The sequence below is a fragment of the Anolis sagrei genome, chromosome 1 (genome assembly GCF_037176765.1).
Source record: "Anolis sagrei isolate rAnoSag1 chromosome 1, rAnoSag1.mat, whole genome shotgun sequence".
NCBI classification, from domain to species: Eukaryota; Metazoa; Chordata; class Lepidosauria; order Squamata; family Dactyloidae; genus Anolis; species Anolis sagrei.
The window spans coordinates 164,056,423-164,072,007 of NC_090021.1; the positions used below are offsets into that span (position 1 = coordinate 164,056,423).

The 15,585-nt window shown below is 43.3% G+C and overlaps 2 protein-coding genes across 3 annotated transcripts in view; one reads left to right on the forward strand and one right to left on the reverse strand.

Moving 5' to 3' along the window:
• The window catches only part of COL6A2 (collagen type VI alpha 2 chain), a 78,783-nt gene extending 71,856 nt beyond the window's left edge, over window positions 1–6,927 (forward strand). Inside the window, exon 28 of the mRNA XM_067470005.1 lies at window positions 4,476–6,927. Coding sequence (XP_067326106.1) covers window positions 4,476–5,083 — 608 coding nt within the window. The 3' untranslated portion in view covers window positions 5,084–6,927. The remainder of the gene's footprint in view (window positions 1–4,475) is intronic.
• Window positions 6,928–10,573: 3,646 nt separating this feature from the next.
• Window positions 10,574–15,362, reverse strand: LOC132779682 (proline, histidine and glycine-rich protein 1-like). 2 transcript variants are annotated; one of them, XM_060783361.2, is made up of 4 exons: window positions 15,202–15,362; window positions 12,833–12,871; window positions 12,189–12,517; window positions 10,574–10,709 (listed from the first exon to the last, which is right to left on the reverse strand). In XM_060783361.2, exons 2-4 carry the CDS (start codon window positions 12,849–12,851, stop codon window positions 10,668–10,670), a joined length of 390 nt encoding a protein of 129 aa, XP_060639344.2. In that variant the 5' UTR covers window positions 12,852–12,871; window positions 15,202–15,362; the 3' UTR covers window positions 10,574–10,667. The 2 variants fall into 2 exon arrangements, with proteins under 2 accessions (XP_060639344.2, XP_060639338.2); XM_060783355.2 differs by having other exon boundaries at window positions 15,206–15,361.
• Window positions 15,363–15,585: the final 223 nt, after the last annotated feature.

A 15,585-nucleotide genomic window follows, 5' to 3' on the forward strand; every position in this document is an offset into this window, starting at 1 on the left:
AATAACGCTAGCCAGCATAATCAGTGGGGAGGGTTTAGGGGATTCCCAACCCTCATGTAAACACATAACCTCATCTATAACCTGTTCGGAGAAGGAAGAGGCTTAAACAAGTGGGAAACACTTGAATACTTAAATGGATGTTCATTAATTGGAAAGCATGAATTGTACAACATGTGGATATATATCTCGTATGTCCACTGAACTTCCTAAAACGAAGGATATTTGAGACATCTCCATGCAGTTCCCATGTGTATCAGCGGTCAAGAAGTAGAAAATCTGAAAAACCCATGAAAGTAAATAGAAAAGACAGGAGCTGATTAGAAATTTTTGATGCCAAAACTGTGAGTCCCATTCTCAGGATGCAGTTAGCATTCAGAGATTAGGACACTCACCCTAAACATAACCCTAAAATTGGAGCCCCCAATGGCGCAGTGGGTGCCAGCAAGACTGAAGACTGACAGGTTGCAGGTTCGAATCCGGGGAGAGGCGGATGAGCTCCCTCTATCACCTCCAGCTCCTCATGCGGGGACATGAGAGAAGCCTCCCACAAGGATGATAAAAACATAAAATCATCCGGGCATCCCCTGGGCAACGCCCTTGCAGACGGCCAATTCTCTCACACCAGAAGCTACTTGCAGTTTCTCAAGTCGCTCCTGCACAACAAAAAAACAAAACAAAACCCTAAAATCATCAGAAAAGGGTATGTCAAGAAGTCAGGCAATTTAAGAAGTTTGCTTGTTCCTAAGCAGGCTTTTCAGATTCAGTAGTAGACACGTCACACTTTCTATTAAGCATAGTTAGGATTGCAGCTCTGCAACTATAAATAAGTATACAGTTCAGATTAGTGGCACAGTCCACCAAGAGTCTAATGTCTAACTCCAGATTCTTTCAATCCATAACCCAAAAGGGACCAGATGTAACAGTCATGATCCAAGACAAACAAGATCCTATTTTAAAAAGAGAGCCAGAATACAGATGGGTAGAGGGCAAGGGGCAATGTGAGGAGAGGGTCAAGTTTTAACTGAATCAGGATCCTGGGACTTTATCAGGAGCCAACTGATGAATTGTGCATTGTCCCATTTATGTTGCTGTTCTTTTCCTACATTGCCTACATTCAATGGGATCTTATATTTAAAAAATGTTGTGCTCAGATCTTTCCTGGCTTCTACTTTGCAGTCACACCACAGTTAGCCAGTCTTGTGATCACTGGATGCCCAATTCGTTTTTTGTTTTTGTTTTTTTCATTCCCCACAATCATTTATTACCACCATAGGTAATGGCCCTATGGCTACATATAATCACCCTTCAGTAGGGATCGGTCTCTTCATAACTGAAAAAATAAAAGAAAATTAGAATTTGCAAATATATGTGTCAGGCATGTTGAACCTTTTCTCCTTTTCTGAAACACTTATTTCTACAATAACTGATATGATGTTATAGAACAATGTTTCTCAACCTTCCTAATGCCACGACCCCGTAATACACTTCCTCATGTTATGATGACCCCCAACCATAAAATTAGTTTCGTTGCTATATCATAACTGTCATTTCGCTGAATAGTAATGTAAATATCTGATATGCAGGATGTATTTTCATTCACTGGACCAAATTTGGCACAAATACCCAATACACCCAAATTTGAATACTGGTGGGATTTTGGGGTGGTGGTGGTGGTGGTGGTATTGATTTTGTCCTGTGGGAGTTGTAGTTGCTGGGATTTATAAGTTCACCTGCAATCAAAAAGCATTCTGAACTCCACCAACAATTGAATTGAGTCAAACATGTTACACAGAACTCCCATGACCAACAGAAAATACTGGAAGTGTTTGGTGGGCATTGACCTTGTGTTGTAGTTCACCTGCATCGAAAGAGCAATGATGGATCTGGACCAAACTTGGCACGAATTCTCACTATGCCCAAAATGTGAACACTGATGGAGTTTGGGGAAAATACACCTTGACATTTGGGAGTTGTAGTTGCTGGGATTTATAGTTCACCTACAATCAAAGAGTATTCTGAACCCTACCAACGATTGAATCGGGCCAAACTTCCCACACAGTACCTCCATGACCAACAGAAAATACTGTGTTTTCTGATGGTCTTTGGCGACCCCTCTGACACCCCCTTGCGACCCCTCCGGGGGTCCCGACCCCCAGGTTGAGAAACACTGTTATAAAACCTTTAAATGACATCTCTGCATCCCTCCATGCTTGCTAGCAGTAGGCTTTTTTCTTCTTTAATGTATTGTGATGTCTGAAGTGCAGGGCAAGGCCATAGCTAAGGTATTATACAGCTTAAAGGTAAAGGTAGTCCCCTGACATCAAGTCGAGTCATGTCTGACTCTGGGGTGTGGTGCTCATCTCCATTTCTAAGCCAGCGTTGTCCGTAGACACCTCCAAGGTAATGTGGCCGGCATGACTGCATGGAGCGCCATTACAGCTTATACAGCTTAGGCCCAGCCTTTTTCTTTAATTACAGCTTAGGAATGACAACTTTTATTTGTTTACAGTGTTTTAATACATTATTGTTTTGGGCTGCTTCTAGATACTACATATTTTATTTGAACTAGACTTCCTGGTAGCATCAGCTAAGCTTTTCTCAGGTTTAGAAAAAAATCACAAATCAAAACTGGTATCTTGTTCACCTTTGTCATGGTCACAAATGCCTCTAAAACCCACCTTAAAAGTTAGACAGCTTCACCACCTGGAGTTTTGCAATGTTGGCATGTAGGGTGTTGAGGGGTGACACATCCAGACCTTTCCACCAGTGAGCCACAGTGCAACACGCAGTTAGGACACAACTCCACAAGTTACTGGTAGGAGATTAGACATGTAATCCTTTAACACTCTGTTCACCAGTATCACAGAGTCTTTTTGTTGGTATAGCTACTTGGGTTTTAAGGTGAGTTTTCAAAGATGGAATTGGGAAACAGGTTGCACTTTGTCACCTCAGGGACATCTCCCACCCAGGATTTCAGTCAACTTTTCTTCTCAGAATATCATGGCACATTTTCAACAACCTTGCTTTCTACAGACATTCAAATGTAAAATATTTGTTGCCACTGAGTGAAATAAATACAATGTCGAAGGCTTTCATGGCTGGAATCACTAAGTTCTTGTGGGTTTTTTCGGGCTATATGGCCATGTTCTAGAGGCATTTCTCCTGACGTTTTGCCTGCATCTATCACCTCTGAGGATGCTTGCCATAGATGCAGGCGAAACGTCAGGAGAAATGCCTCTAGAACATGGCCATATAGCCCGAAAAACCCTACAAGAACTTAATAAATACATTAATTGGGTGAACTTGAACTTGAAATAAATGAATTGAGTAAACTTGAGGAGGCTCTGCATTGATCCCCTTGCAACCTATGACATTAATAACCACGTTTTTAAAAAAAAAAATGAAAAAGTCTTCCAATCCCATTCACAATCTCTATAAAATGTCCAGGTTTGCAGTTTGCATTAACAAATGCATTCCTATTGCTAGTACTGCAATTTTTTTCCTTAACGTTTGATGTGGAGGGAGAAAGTGGACTTTACTCAGAGCTTCTTTTCCTGTATACTGCAATATTGATAGCAATCCCATTCTTCTGTGCCTACTATTTAGTTTTTAGAAACATAGTTGCTGACTATGTTAATTTTACATTATTTCTCTGGAGTAAATTGGAAGCAAGAGATGAAGAAAAGCCTAGATCACTCTGACAGGTCTTCTGACCTTACACCCCTCCCAAAATGCATACATATCTCCAGGCCTGTAGCCGGTTCAACCTCCCCCCCTCCCCCAAATTTTTCAGGTTAAAAAAAAAACCTGGTTTACTCATGAATTTTAACTGGTTAACCAAATCCCCATGCTAAGTCTATGAGATGCAAAAAATTAAGAGTCCCTCCAGAACTGCAAGCACTATCTCAAGCAAATATTGACAATTTATTCACACTGTCATTACTTGCAGCAGAAAGGAGATTCCATCTGAACATGAGGAAGAACTTCCTGACTGTGAGAGCCATTCAGCAGTGGAACTCTCTGCCCCGGAGTGTGGTGGAGGCTCCTTCTTTGGAAGCTTTTAAACAGAGGCTGGATGGCCATCTGTCAGGGGTGCTTTGAATGCAATATTCCTGCCTCTTGGCAGGGGGTTGGACTGGATGGCCCATGAGGTCTCTTCCAACTCTTTGATTCTATGATTCTATGAATAGCTGATGTAGCGAAACAACCAAGTTGGGGGGGAGGTGTTGAATGCTCTCATTAAGGAGGCCAGACTTGATGGAGGTGGTTGACGGGCAGAGCTGCAGGCTATTGAAGGCTGCTCTGCCCCCTGGTGTGCTCTTTGCTTCAGCGTGAACCTAACCCCCCCCCCCCCCATTTTCAAAAAACCCCTCACAATTTTTTAACCCTCCCCGAAATTTTTTTCTGGCTACGGCCCTGCATATCTCCTATCACACCTGAGAGTGATGATGGCCTGCTTTCTTTTCTGCTTTCAGAGCTGGCTGTTGCCCAGTGCACACAGCGCCCTGTTGATGTGGTCTTCCTCCTGGATGGCTCTGAGAGAATTGGTGGACTGAACTTCCACAAAGCCCATCATTTCGTAGAAGATGTGGCTCGACACCTCACCCTGGCCAGAAGTAACAGTGACAACATGAATGCTCGTATTGCCCTCCTGCAGTATGGAAGTGAAAATGAACACGCAGTCGCTTTCCCACTGACGTACAACATCACTGAGATCTCAGATGCCTTAGCTCAGATCAAATACTTGGACTCTTCTTCCAACCTGGGGTCTGCCATCATTTACGCTATCAACAACCTTGTCATCAACCCACGGGACAGGCAGAGGGCCGCCCGTCGCAATGCCGAGCTTTCATTTGTCTTCATCACAGATGGCATTACAGGCAACAAGAACTTGGATGAGGCAATCGACTCCATGAAGAAGCAGAACGTTATGCCCACAGTAGTAGCCTTAGGTAGTGATGTGGACATGGATGTCCTGCAGAAGATTAGCCTGGGAGACCAGACAGCCATTTTCCGGGAGAAAGACTACTCTAGCCTCTCCGAGCCTGGTTTCTTTGACAGATTCATTAGGTGGATCTGTTAGCTTTAGGGAAAGTACTAAAGATAGTTTGTACCAAAGTTAGTGGCAGGGAAGACACCAAAGATAATAATGGCCTTAAATAATTATATGAGGTTTTTAAAGCTAATGCAGTTTGCCTGAGGGCAGCTGTCACAGATCTGCAAGGGATTTATTTTTATAGCCAAACTCTCATAGGCTTATTTTAAATCTTGTGTCAAATTCATGTTAATGGTGCTAATTAAAAACAAAAGTGGAGTAAGGATCCAGGGGTACACAGTGTAATTTATCACTTCAAAACACATTCTTTAAAAAAAGTTTGTACTGTAATCCTATATGTACTAGAGGAACAACAAAGCATTCACACTGAGCACAACAACCAGTCATTTCTCACTGCTTGAGGGGTTCACAACAAATAGACCCCTGTTGCCAGGACTTTTTTTTTTTTTTTTTTTTTTTACAGTCAGGGCTAATTTTATTTCTACCCTCAATTTCTTGCTTCCTTTTCAAGAATACACAACCCACATTCTGTAAGTAGCTGTGTTAGTCTTCCACTTTTTCATAGATGAAAACAGTGACAGGAAGATTTTGGTGGGAGGAGGAAGTCCTGGCCTTTCGACTAGGCCTGGGTAACAACGGAAAAATTTGTTTCTAAAATCAATTTGTATTTGGGGGGTTTTTTTGTTTCGATATTTAAAATAATTACAAAATTTTCCTTTTAAAAAGTTCGATATTTACGAAATTTCGTAAATGGTAAAAAAATTAACGAATCGATTTCCGAAACAATAACGAATCGATTCGTTAATGGCGGACGCGACCGCGAAATACGCTAAAAAACCTCCAAAACCTTCTGAAGCTTCCCTCTCCTTCTGTTGTTGACTGTTGGTGTGATATTATAATTTTTTTTCACTAATTAAACCATAAAACTGGCCCAGACATGCGGAAATAATAACGAAACGACCTCAAAACAATAACGAAACGAACACAATATCGAAATGCGAAGCATTTACAAAACGTTTTTGAAAATTCATTTTTTTTAATAATTGCTCCAGAATGGTTCGTTATCGTTTTGTAATTGAAAAAATTAACGAATTATTAACGAATTACGAATTAACGAAACGAAACCGCCCAGCCCTAGTATTAACAAATGAATGTTTGCCCTCCAGCCTTGTTTTTCATATAGTTGCTTCCAAATTGCAACAACAAATGGGTTCTTACGTGATCCAAGTTTGAGTACATGCCACTAGATGACAGCCAAAAGGCAAGAAAAGGCTTGTGGCATGCAGGTATCCAGCACTGATATGATACTGCTTCCAATGCAAGTGGCAGCTATTTTTAACTGGTAATAGACCAAATTGGGTCGCTTCCTAGTTCCTTTGCCACAATACAAGATATGCCACAGTGCCATCTGATTTATGACTTACAGAAGTCCTCTTTCAGAAAAAAAAGAAGACGCTGGTATGAAAGCACACCTTGTTGCCTTGCCTTGGATACTTCTTTGCTTTCCCCCTATCAGTCAATGCAGAACTATTTTAACTAATGTATTGTCGATGGCAACTAAGCTATATGCAGACTTTTTTCTTTACACTGCAGTGGTTTTGCCATGTTGCCAACCTTGCCATAGAAAATATTGTGCCTTCCTTTTATTTGCTACTAACCAGCTTTCTCTTGTATTGAATACAGAGCATGCCTCCTTCTCTGAGGCAAGAGTGTGGAATGTCAAACTCGCTGCAATGCAAAAAGCCATTTAGATTAATGTGCAGCCAAACTGCAATTTCAGTGTATTCTCGGGATTACTGTTTCTGGAATAACATCCTTACTTGAGCCAAAATTGCACTCATGGTAAATAAAAGTTTTCACACTACCTTAAACATAGTGTTGTTTCTTATTTTGCAGTTATATATTGGGTCTATTCTAGTGCTAAAAATACAATGACCTATTTTTTTCTGTTTGTCAGGTAGGACTTTGTCACAAATGGGAGGCAAATCAGCAAAGCCTATCACATGATGCTGCATGCATCCCATTGCGCTATCCTTAATGGTGAGGCATGGAGGTCATCGCTTCATCTTGCGTTGCCCCTGTCCCACATCACCAGCCGGCCAGCAATCACATGCATGGAAGGGAGGTATGCACAGCCCAGAACTGGAGCCACACTTCTCTTCAATCTATGTGGTCACCGGCTGGCTGATGATACAGGATGGGGTGATGCAAGGCAAAGAGATGGCCTCCATGCCTTGCCATTAAGGACCACACCGCCTGCCGCTAGCCATCTGATGAGGTCCTTTGGTAGGGTTCTCCCACTCTCCTCCACTCCATTCCCAAGCCACATTTTTTAAATTATTACTTTACCTTATTGAGAATTGTGAAATTGTTTAAAAGAATTTATTTTTAAAAAATACACAGCAGCAGAACTGCAGATGTCATGGTTTATAAAAGAGTGCAGGACCACAAACTGGCAAACTAGAGCAATAGCACAAATGGAGAGACACCCAATAATGTGGATGCTGCTATCGGTGATCACGTGACTGCTGTAGATTAGCTGCTTCATGCGGTAAAGTCCTAAATACATTCTACTCCTGTGAAATGTAGATTTCTGATGTATAATTGAAGAGGCTACGCCAAAGTCTTTGCTAAAGTGGACTTCTAAATTATATGAAGTGATATAATTAATGGCTAATGGAAAATATAGCCTTTCTGCTGGTGTACCGTGCACCTAGCGCACCAGCAGACAGCCTATCCCAGCTGCTTGAGACTGTGTTGGAGTGGTCCTTGAGGTACCCCAGACTTATTGTCTTGGGAGATTTCAACGTCCACGCTGATGCAGACTCTTGTTCATTAGCGGCTATGGACCTAGTGTCTACCATGGAGACACTAGGACTCTCGCTTTGTACTGGGCCCACGCATCGGGAGGGACACGCATCGGGAGGGATCTGAAAATCAGATTTGATTTTCAGCGCAGGAATTCAAGTGACCCAAGCCTCCACAATAGAGGTTCCATGGTCGGATCACTGCGCCCTGAGAGTCCAGTTGGAGCATGCCTACCCACCCTGCAAGGGCGCCGAGCCAATTTGGGCTCGCCCAAGGAGACTTATGGAACCCAGTAGGTTCCGGAATGCTCTGAGGGATCTGGAGCCTGCCAGTGATTCGATCGATGTGCAGGTGGACACGTGGAACATCAGGCTATCCAATGCACTCGACGAGATTGCCCCTAGATGCCCTCTCCGATCCCACCGAAATCAGTCTCCTTGGTTCACCGAGGAACTTCGACTGATGAAGCGGGAAAAGAGACGACTAGAGGGCATGTGGCGAGAACTCCGTGATGAAGCATCAAGATCAGCTTATGAGGCATTTAGGGAGTCCTATGAGCATGCTATCACCTAGGCAAAGCGAGTAAATTATGCTTCTTTGATAGCGTCTGCTAGCTCACGCCCGGCAAAATTGTTCAAAATAATTCGATCTCTAATGACGGTCCCTACCGTCCCAAAGAGTGGTGATCAGGCCCCTTCAGCCGAGGTTTTTCAGAGCTATTTTGCAGACAAGATCTCGCTACTTCGCCGGGACCTCCCCGCCACAATTGATACAGTGAGAGAACTGGAGACTCTGTGGCCACTTGCTGGGCCCATCCTCGACCGGTTCATCCAATTGGACGCAGGGGCTGTAGGTAGGCTCATAGCTGCAGCTAGACCGACCATTTGCTCCCTCGATCAGTGTCCCTCTTGGTTGGTGAAATCCTGCTTGGAGGGATTACGTGACCCTCTGTTGAAGATCATAAACAGCTCCCTTGATCCAGGAGTTTTTCCAGAGGGTTTAAAAGAGGTGGTGGTCTCTCCCCTGCTGAAGAAACCAGACTTAGATTGTTCAGTTCCCTCCAGTTACCGCCCAGTTTCGAATCTCTCATTCCTGGGCAAGGTGATTGAGAGGGCAGCAGCGGAGCAGTTGCAGCAATTCCTAGACGACACAGCCGAACTAGATCCCTTCCAGTCCAGCTTCCGTGTGGGGCACGGGACAGAGACTGTGCTGGTCTCCATCACAGATCACCTTCGATGCCAGCTTGACCAGGGTGGGTCAGTGCTGCTTGTGTTATTGGATCTCACAGCAGCATTTGACACAGTTGACCACAATCTTTTGACCCACCGCCTTGCTGCTGTTGGAGTCAGGGGGACAGCTTTAAATTGGCTGTCCTCCTTTCTTCACAACCATGGACAGCGAGTGGAGAGGGGAGGCCTGGTCTCTGAGAGGTCCCCTCTATCTTGTGGGGTTCCTCAGGGGGCCATTCTCTCCCCTCTGTTGTTTAACATCTGTATGCGACCACTTGCTCAGGTCCGAGGTTTTGGGCTTGAGTGTTACCAGTATGCTGATGACACTCAGTATGCTGATGACACTGGTGCTGAAGATGGAAGGCCGACCGGACTCTGTACCTGATTATTTCCATCAGTGCCTCGAGGCCGTTACTGGATGGCTGCGTGCCAGCAGGTTGAGGGTGAATCCAGCAAAGACGGAGATCCTATGGCTGGGTCAACCGGGCAGTGGAGATATCCAGCTGCCTACCCTGGATGACGAGGCGCTACGCCCATCATCATTGGTAAAGAGTCTGGGAGTCCTTTTGGACCCTCTGCTGACGATTGAGGCCCCGGCCTCTGCCGTTTGCAGAACTGCTTTTTTTCATCTGCGGCAGGCTAGACAGCTGGCCCCCTACTTGTCCAGGGACGACCTAGCTACGGTGATCCAGGCTACGGTCATCTCAAGACTGGACTACTGTAACGCCCTCTACATTGGCCTTCCTCTGTCGGTGATCTGGAAGCTCAAGTTGGTACAACATGCAGCTGCTCGGCTTCTTGCGGGAATTCCGATGAGATGCCACATAACACCAGTCTTACTACAGCTGCATTGGTTACCAATTGAGCACCGGATCACTTTCAAAGTGATGGTACTCACCTTTAAGGCCTTGCATGGTCTGGGGCTGATGTACCTGAGGGACCGCCTCACCCCCTACCAACCCCAGAGATCCCTCCGTTCTGAGGACCAAGATCTATTGGAAATTCCCAGTGTCAAGACCTTGTGTCTAACAGCAACCAGACGCAGAGCCTTTACAGCAGTGGCACCATCACTCTGGAATACTCTGCCACCTGAAGTCCGTGCCTTGCAGGACTTATCAGCTTTCTGCAGGGCTTGTAAGACATACCTGTTTTGACAGGCCTTTGATTTTTGATATTGCTGTTTTTAAATTGTTTTAGATTGTTTTTAAATTGTGTTAGATTTTAGCCATTCTTGTAAGCCGCTCCAAGCCCCAGGGGAGTGGCGGCATATAAGTTTAAAAAAATGGATATCAAATCTTCAAAGAAGTAGCAATGTTATTATATTTCAGGACTGAAATATAAAAGGGATCTTTATCAACAAAAATTAATATCATGTTGTTGTGACTTTTTATAAAAATATCTTACTAAAATTGCTAAAATTGAAGGTAAAAATGACACAGATAAACGGTGCAAATGAATAAAACGTGGACAAGGAGCAATGTGCCAGAAAGGTTCTAAAGTAATTTTAATTTTAGCCTTAAGTGCTGGAAAGGCCTTGAAAGCTGGGATCTACCAGAGAGCAAGAAAGGGCATCTTCAGTCTGAATCGGAGCTGCTACTGCTGGAGCTGCTTCCATGCTGAGAAGAGAAAACGAATTAAAGCATCTTAAAAACACTGGCAATTCCACTTGTTTCTGGATTTCTGTTATATTCTACCACCATGACCCCATTATTTAGCTTTTGTATTTTCAACCCTGAAGGAGCTGGGGGAGGTGATGGCTGACAGGGAGCTCTGGCGTGGGCTTGTCCATGAGGTCACGAAGAGTCGGAAACGACTGAACTAATGAACAACAAATTTTCACCCCACTCTCCTAATTCATCTCCTCAATTTCTTTTCTACATCTCTCTTAGGACTTGGCTATACCAGCACTATCCACCACTGTAGCATGGTGGACCCTACCATGTAACCTTTGTTCATATTGGACTTGGTCCCCATGTAAGTTGCCCCAAGTCCCTTTGGGGAGATAGAGGCAGGATATAAGAATAAAGTTGTAGTTGTTGTAGTTGTTGTTACATGACTCAGCCACCCAAATCAATTTAGCCTGGCTAGACCATCTCCTTACCTTCCTTGTTGCCATCGCCAGTGTGAGATGGCCACAGGACTCCAATAGACCTCTCCTAGGAACTGCAGGAGCTCTTCACTAACATCAGCAGAGGCACAAGCAATTTTTCTTGCTCCCTGGGTGTATGTGTGCTTTTTCTAATGTCAGCACAGGGCACCCATGATGGTCAGGAGCTCTGAAGCCATCCAACAGCAGTCACGGGAGGGGGGCATGAACTCAATTAATTCTTTTTTCCTTGCACTGACCTTGGGCATCAGGTAGATAGCCAGAAACAACTTGTTGTGTGGCCAGTAGGCTTGTGCATGGATTTGGAGTGGTCACTTCCCTTCAGCCAATCCAACTTGTTCAGCTTGGCTGGATGGCCACAACAGTAAGGGCTCAGCCATCACTTATTTTCATCCATTTCAAGACCACCTGACAGCCAATCATGGCTCCTCCTCCCCTATTCAGAACCACATGGTGCAGAGAAGCTGCTGTGTCTTGCTCGCACAGAGTTTCCCTGTGAGCCTTGCCTGCCTGCCATGACATGTCTTATGCAAGCTGTGTCTATGGAAAGGATCCCAGAAAGGATTCTTCCTTAACCCAATTGCTCAGACCTAGACTCCCTTGAAAGGAAGAAATGAAAGGATCCCAGGAATGGAAAGGGGAGCCCATTCTCGCCAAATGGGCTAGATCTTCCCGGATCTTTCAGCTGCAGACCAGAAATGGCTATTCAACAACCCACCCATTTTTGGGAGGCATGCCAAAACAGATCTGCGGATCTCTTGGAATTAAGCCAGCAGAAATAGATTGAGGTTCAGCTGAAATGCACAAGTCTAGTGGACAGTGTAGAGTACACCAAAGTCTCATTTCCAAGGGAGATTGTTTCAAGAAAGAGGTAATATGTGGAAAAATCAGAATCCACTTCCCCCAAGTGCCTTGACACCTCAAAATCTTTGATCAGCAGCCCAGCAGGGAAGTGATCTGTTTTTGAGATAACCAATATGCTGCTCACCTTTTTGCCATGATGGCCATGGCCATGACCATGACCATGACCATGACCATGACCATGCTTGTGCTTCTTGTGCTTCTTGTGATGCCCATGATGACTTCCAGGAGAGTGGCAGCCTGGTGGCTGAGTTGGAGGGCATCCAGGTCCTCCTGGGAGCATTCCAGGTGGACCAGGAGGAGGGGGATGGTGCCCATGGTGGTGTGACCCTTGAGGAGGGGGCCCATATGGGCCAGGGTATCCAGTGGGTGGAGGATGCTGACCAGGCTGCATGCCTGGCCCAGGATAAGGTCCAGGGTATGGACCAGGAGGACAAGGCTGCTGAGGTGGCATTCCTACCAGAAGACAAAATGAACACAAAGACATACAAGACCTTGTATAGTTACTGCATTCTCCAGATTTGAGAGCATCATAGAGCTAAAAGTTGCCCCATAGGTCATTCATGTTGCTCAGATATGGTTGTTTGAAGGCCACTGTTTCAGGCAATGGATGGAATAACACCTCACTGGAAGGGGATGGTGGGGGGGATAAAATTATACTATCCTTGGACATGTTGGCATGCTGAAACATGGCAATGTACTTTCTACTGATGCAACAGCCTGCCCAAGAAGGACTTTTGCTGTTTGCTCTGTCACAATAGCAAATTTTACCTTGGTTAGTATTCCACATATCCGATGCGGAGTTTCGTCCTGCAATGAATGATTAAAACTTAGTTAGAAGTGTCATGCTTCTCCCCTGCCTCCCATGAAGTTCTCTTTCTAACCAAGGTTTGTCAACATTTTCCTGGAGAAGTTCTGTGCCTTTCATCGACACCTGATGTTCTGTGAAATCTATGCTTTGACATTAGTGTTTATAAAAACTCTGTATTTGGTGGGGCATATTTGTGTGAGAAAAGGAGAAAATAATTCAGATTATATTTCGATGACTCCTCAATACATTGGCCAGCCCTGTACATTCCTACCGGTAACTGCATAGCTATTAGGCCTGGGTAACAACAGAAAAATTTGTTTCTAAAATCGATTCGTTTTTTGGGGTTTTTTGCGTTTCGATATTTAAAATAATTCCGAATTTTTTTAAAAAAAAGTTTGATATTTATGAAATTTCGTAAATGGTAAAAAAATTACAAAACAATAACGAAACAATAACGAAACAATAACGAATCGATTCGTTAATGGCGGACGCGACCGTGCAATACGCTAAAAAACCTCCAAATGGGACAGGGGGAACTTCTGAAGCTTCCCTCTCCTTCTGTTGTTGACTGTTGGTGTGATATTATAATTTTTTTTCACTAATTAAACAAAAAACAACTATAAAACTTGCCCCAGACATGCGGAAATAATAACGAAACGACCTCAAACCAATAACGAAACGAATACATAACGAAATACGAAGCATTTACGAAACGAATTGAAAAATTCGTTTCGTTTTTAAGCTGCTCCAGAATGGTTCGTTATCGCTTCGTTAACAACAAAAAAACGAATTTTTAACGAATTACGAATTAACGAAACGAAACCGCCCAGCCCTAATAGCTATCAGTATGGATATTGTTTAAAGGTGAGAAAGAATTAAATGTTGCCGAGCAATATCTGGCAGAGCTTCAGCTTCTATTCGGTATGATTGGGGTAGATTTAAACTATATTCATTGACTATGAGCAAAAATGGACATGATAACTGGAATTTTTGCATTACTCTAATTCACCAAAATTAACCAAAAGAAATCTGATTCAATTATGTTTGTTTCAAAAGAAGTATAATTTAAACAGTTAATTTTAGATGAGCATTTGCCTTTATTATATCACTACATGACAACCTGTATGACAATGAAGTGACAAAAATTCCCATGCATGATGTTAATCTTCCATGCTTTCTAATTTTGAGCTTTGGAGAGAGGAAAATTCCTCTATGAAATTCCTCTATGAACCTTTCTCACTGGTTCCACCAAAAACCGTTTTTTCTTGCTAAAAAAGAAAGATGTTGTTTTGCAAAAAATTCAGGCTTTAGTCAGCTGAATAAACTAAAAATCATTGGATTTTCATACTGGTTTCATTCATTGCTGCATTTCTTAAAATCATAATACATTAAAGAATAGTTTATGCTGAAATTCCAACTTACATTTACATTGCTCCTTTTATTGCCAATATTAAACTTAATTAGAAACTTGGTTAGGTTTAATTAGTTGGATTCTACCATATACTATTAAACATTTGATGAAAGCCATAACCTAATAATAAATAATGGGTTGTTGAATGTATACAAACCTCCAAAAGAAATGTGTGCACAAATCTGCCTTCAAGTCCCTTTTAGACTTATGATAACCCCCATGAATTTTAAAGGGCTTCCTTAAGCAAGGAAGGTTCAGAGCTGGTTCTTCCTGTTCTTTCCTGTGAAATATACCCCACAATACCTGGTATTCTTTGCTGGTCTCCCATCCAAACACTAACTAAAGCTGACCTTGCTAAGTGTCTAAGATCAGACAGGCTCTGTTGTCTTTAAGGTTTCAAGAGTATTATTCTATACAGGCATTGTATAGAATGCCTTGAGGGGCTTCAGCCCCCCCCCCCCCGAAATTCTCATGGTGGTTCGCGAAAAGGCCTTACTGGTGCATCATGTAAACTGTTATGTTTATTCATATCATGATCTGATCACCATACTCAATATATCCCATATGCATGGGGGTATTGGGGTAATGATACAAAAGGTTTGCTAAGGTAGACCCTCTTTCACTCAGACTCAGCCCCCCCCCCCCGAAACTCACCCCCCCAAAATCCCCCCCTGAAAAAAACTCAGCCCCCACTTCCCCCGAAACGAAATCCTGGCTACGGGCCTGACTCTATATACGTGGGGTATAGTCTAGCTCTGCAGCTAAATTATGTTTTCTTCTTTGATATATCAACTACAAAGATACTAGCTTTTTATCCTTTGCTTTGCTTGCCACCCCTTGTCAAAATCATAAAAGAAACCCATCCCTTTCCTCTCTAAGCTCACTATTTCTTTTTTAAAAAATTAAGCTGAAACATACATACAAAGCAAATAGTTCACAGTGTTTCTGCCGTCTTTCTTTCTGGATCACACAGTAAGTTTTCTTCACTTATATAAGTAGACCTGCAGCAAAGTCAGGCTTTCTTGCCAATGGGAGCCAACGGGAGCTGTCACTGTTATCAACCCATGATAACATGCACTTTTGTGGACTTTCCACCCTGGAGGTTTTTTTTCTTGGTTTGTTTTTTATATATATTTCAGGTTGGTCAACATTCTTTTAAAGCCAAGGCTCCACACCCAGACACCAAGGTCACCTGATGGGGTTGGAGGCTTGGTACACAATGACGGTGCAGACCAATCTGAGGCAACCATCCACCAAAAATGCTGCCTGTGGACATTTCCAGGTTTATCCAGAGATGTGACT

Coding starts and splice junctions, on each gene's coding strand:
- LOC132779682 (XM_060783361.2), bottom strand. Junction 10,710..12,188: donor ATGGCCATCATGGCAAAAAG/GTGAGCAGCATA, acceptor TTCTCTTCTCAG/CATGGAAGCAGCTCCAGCAG.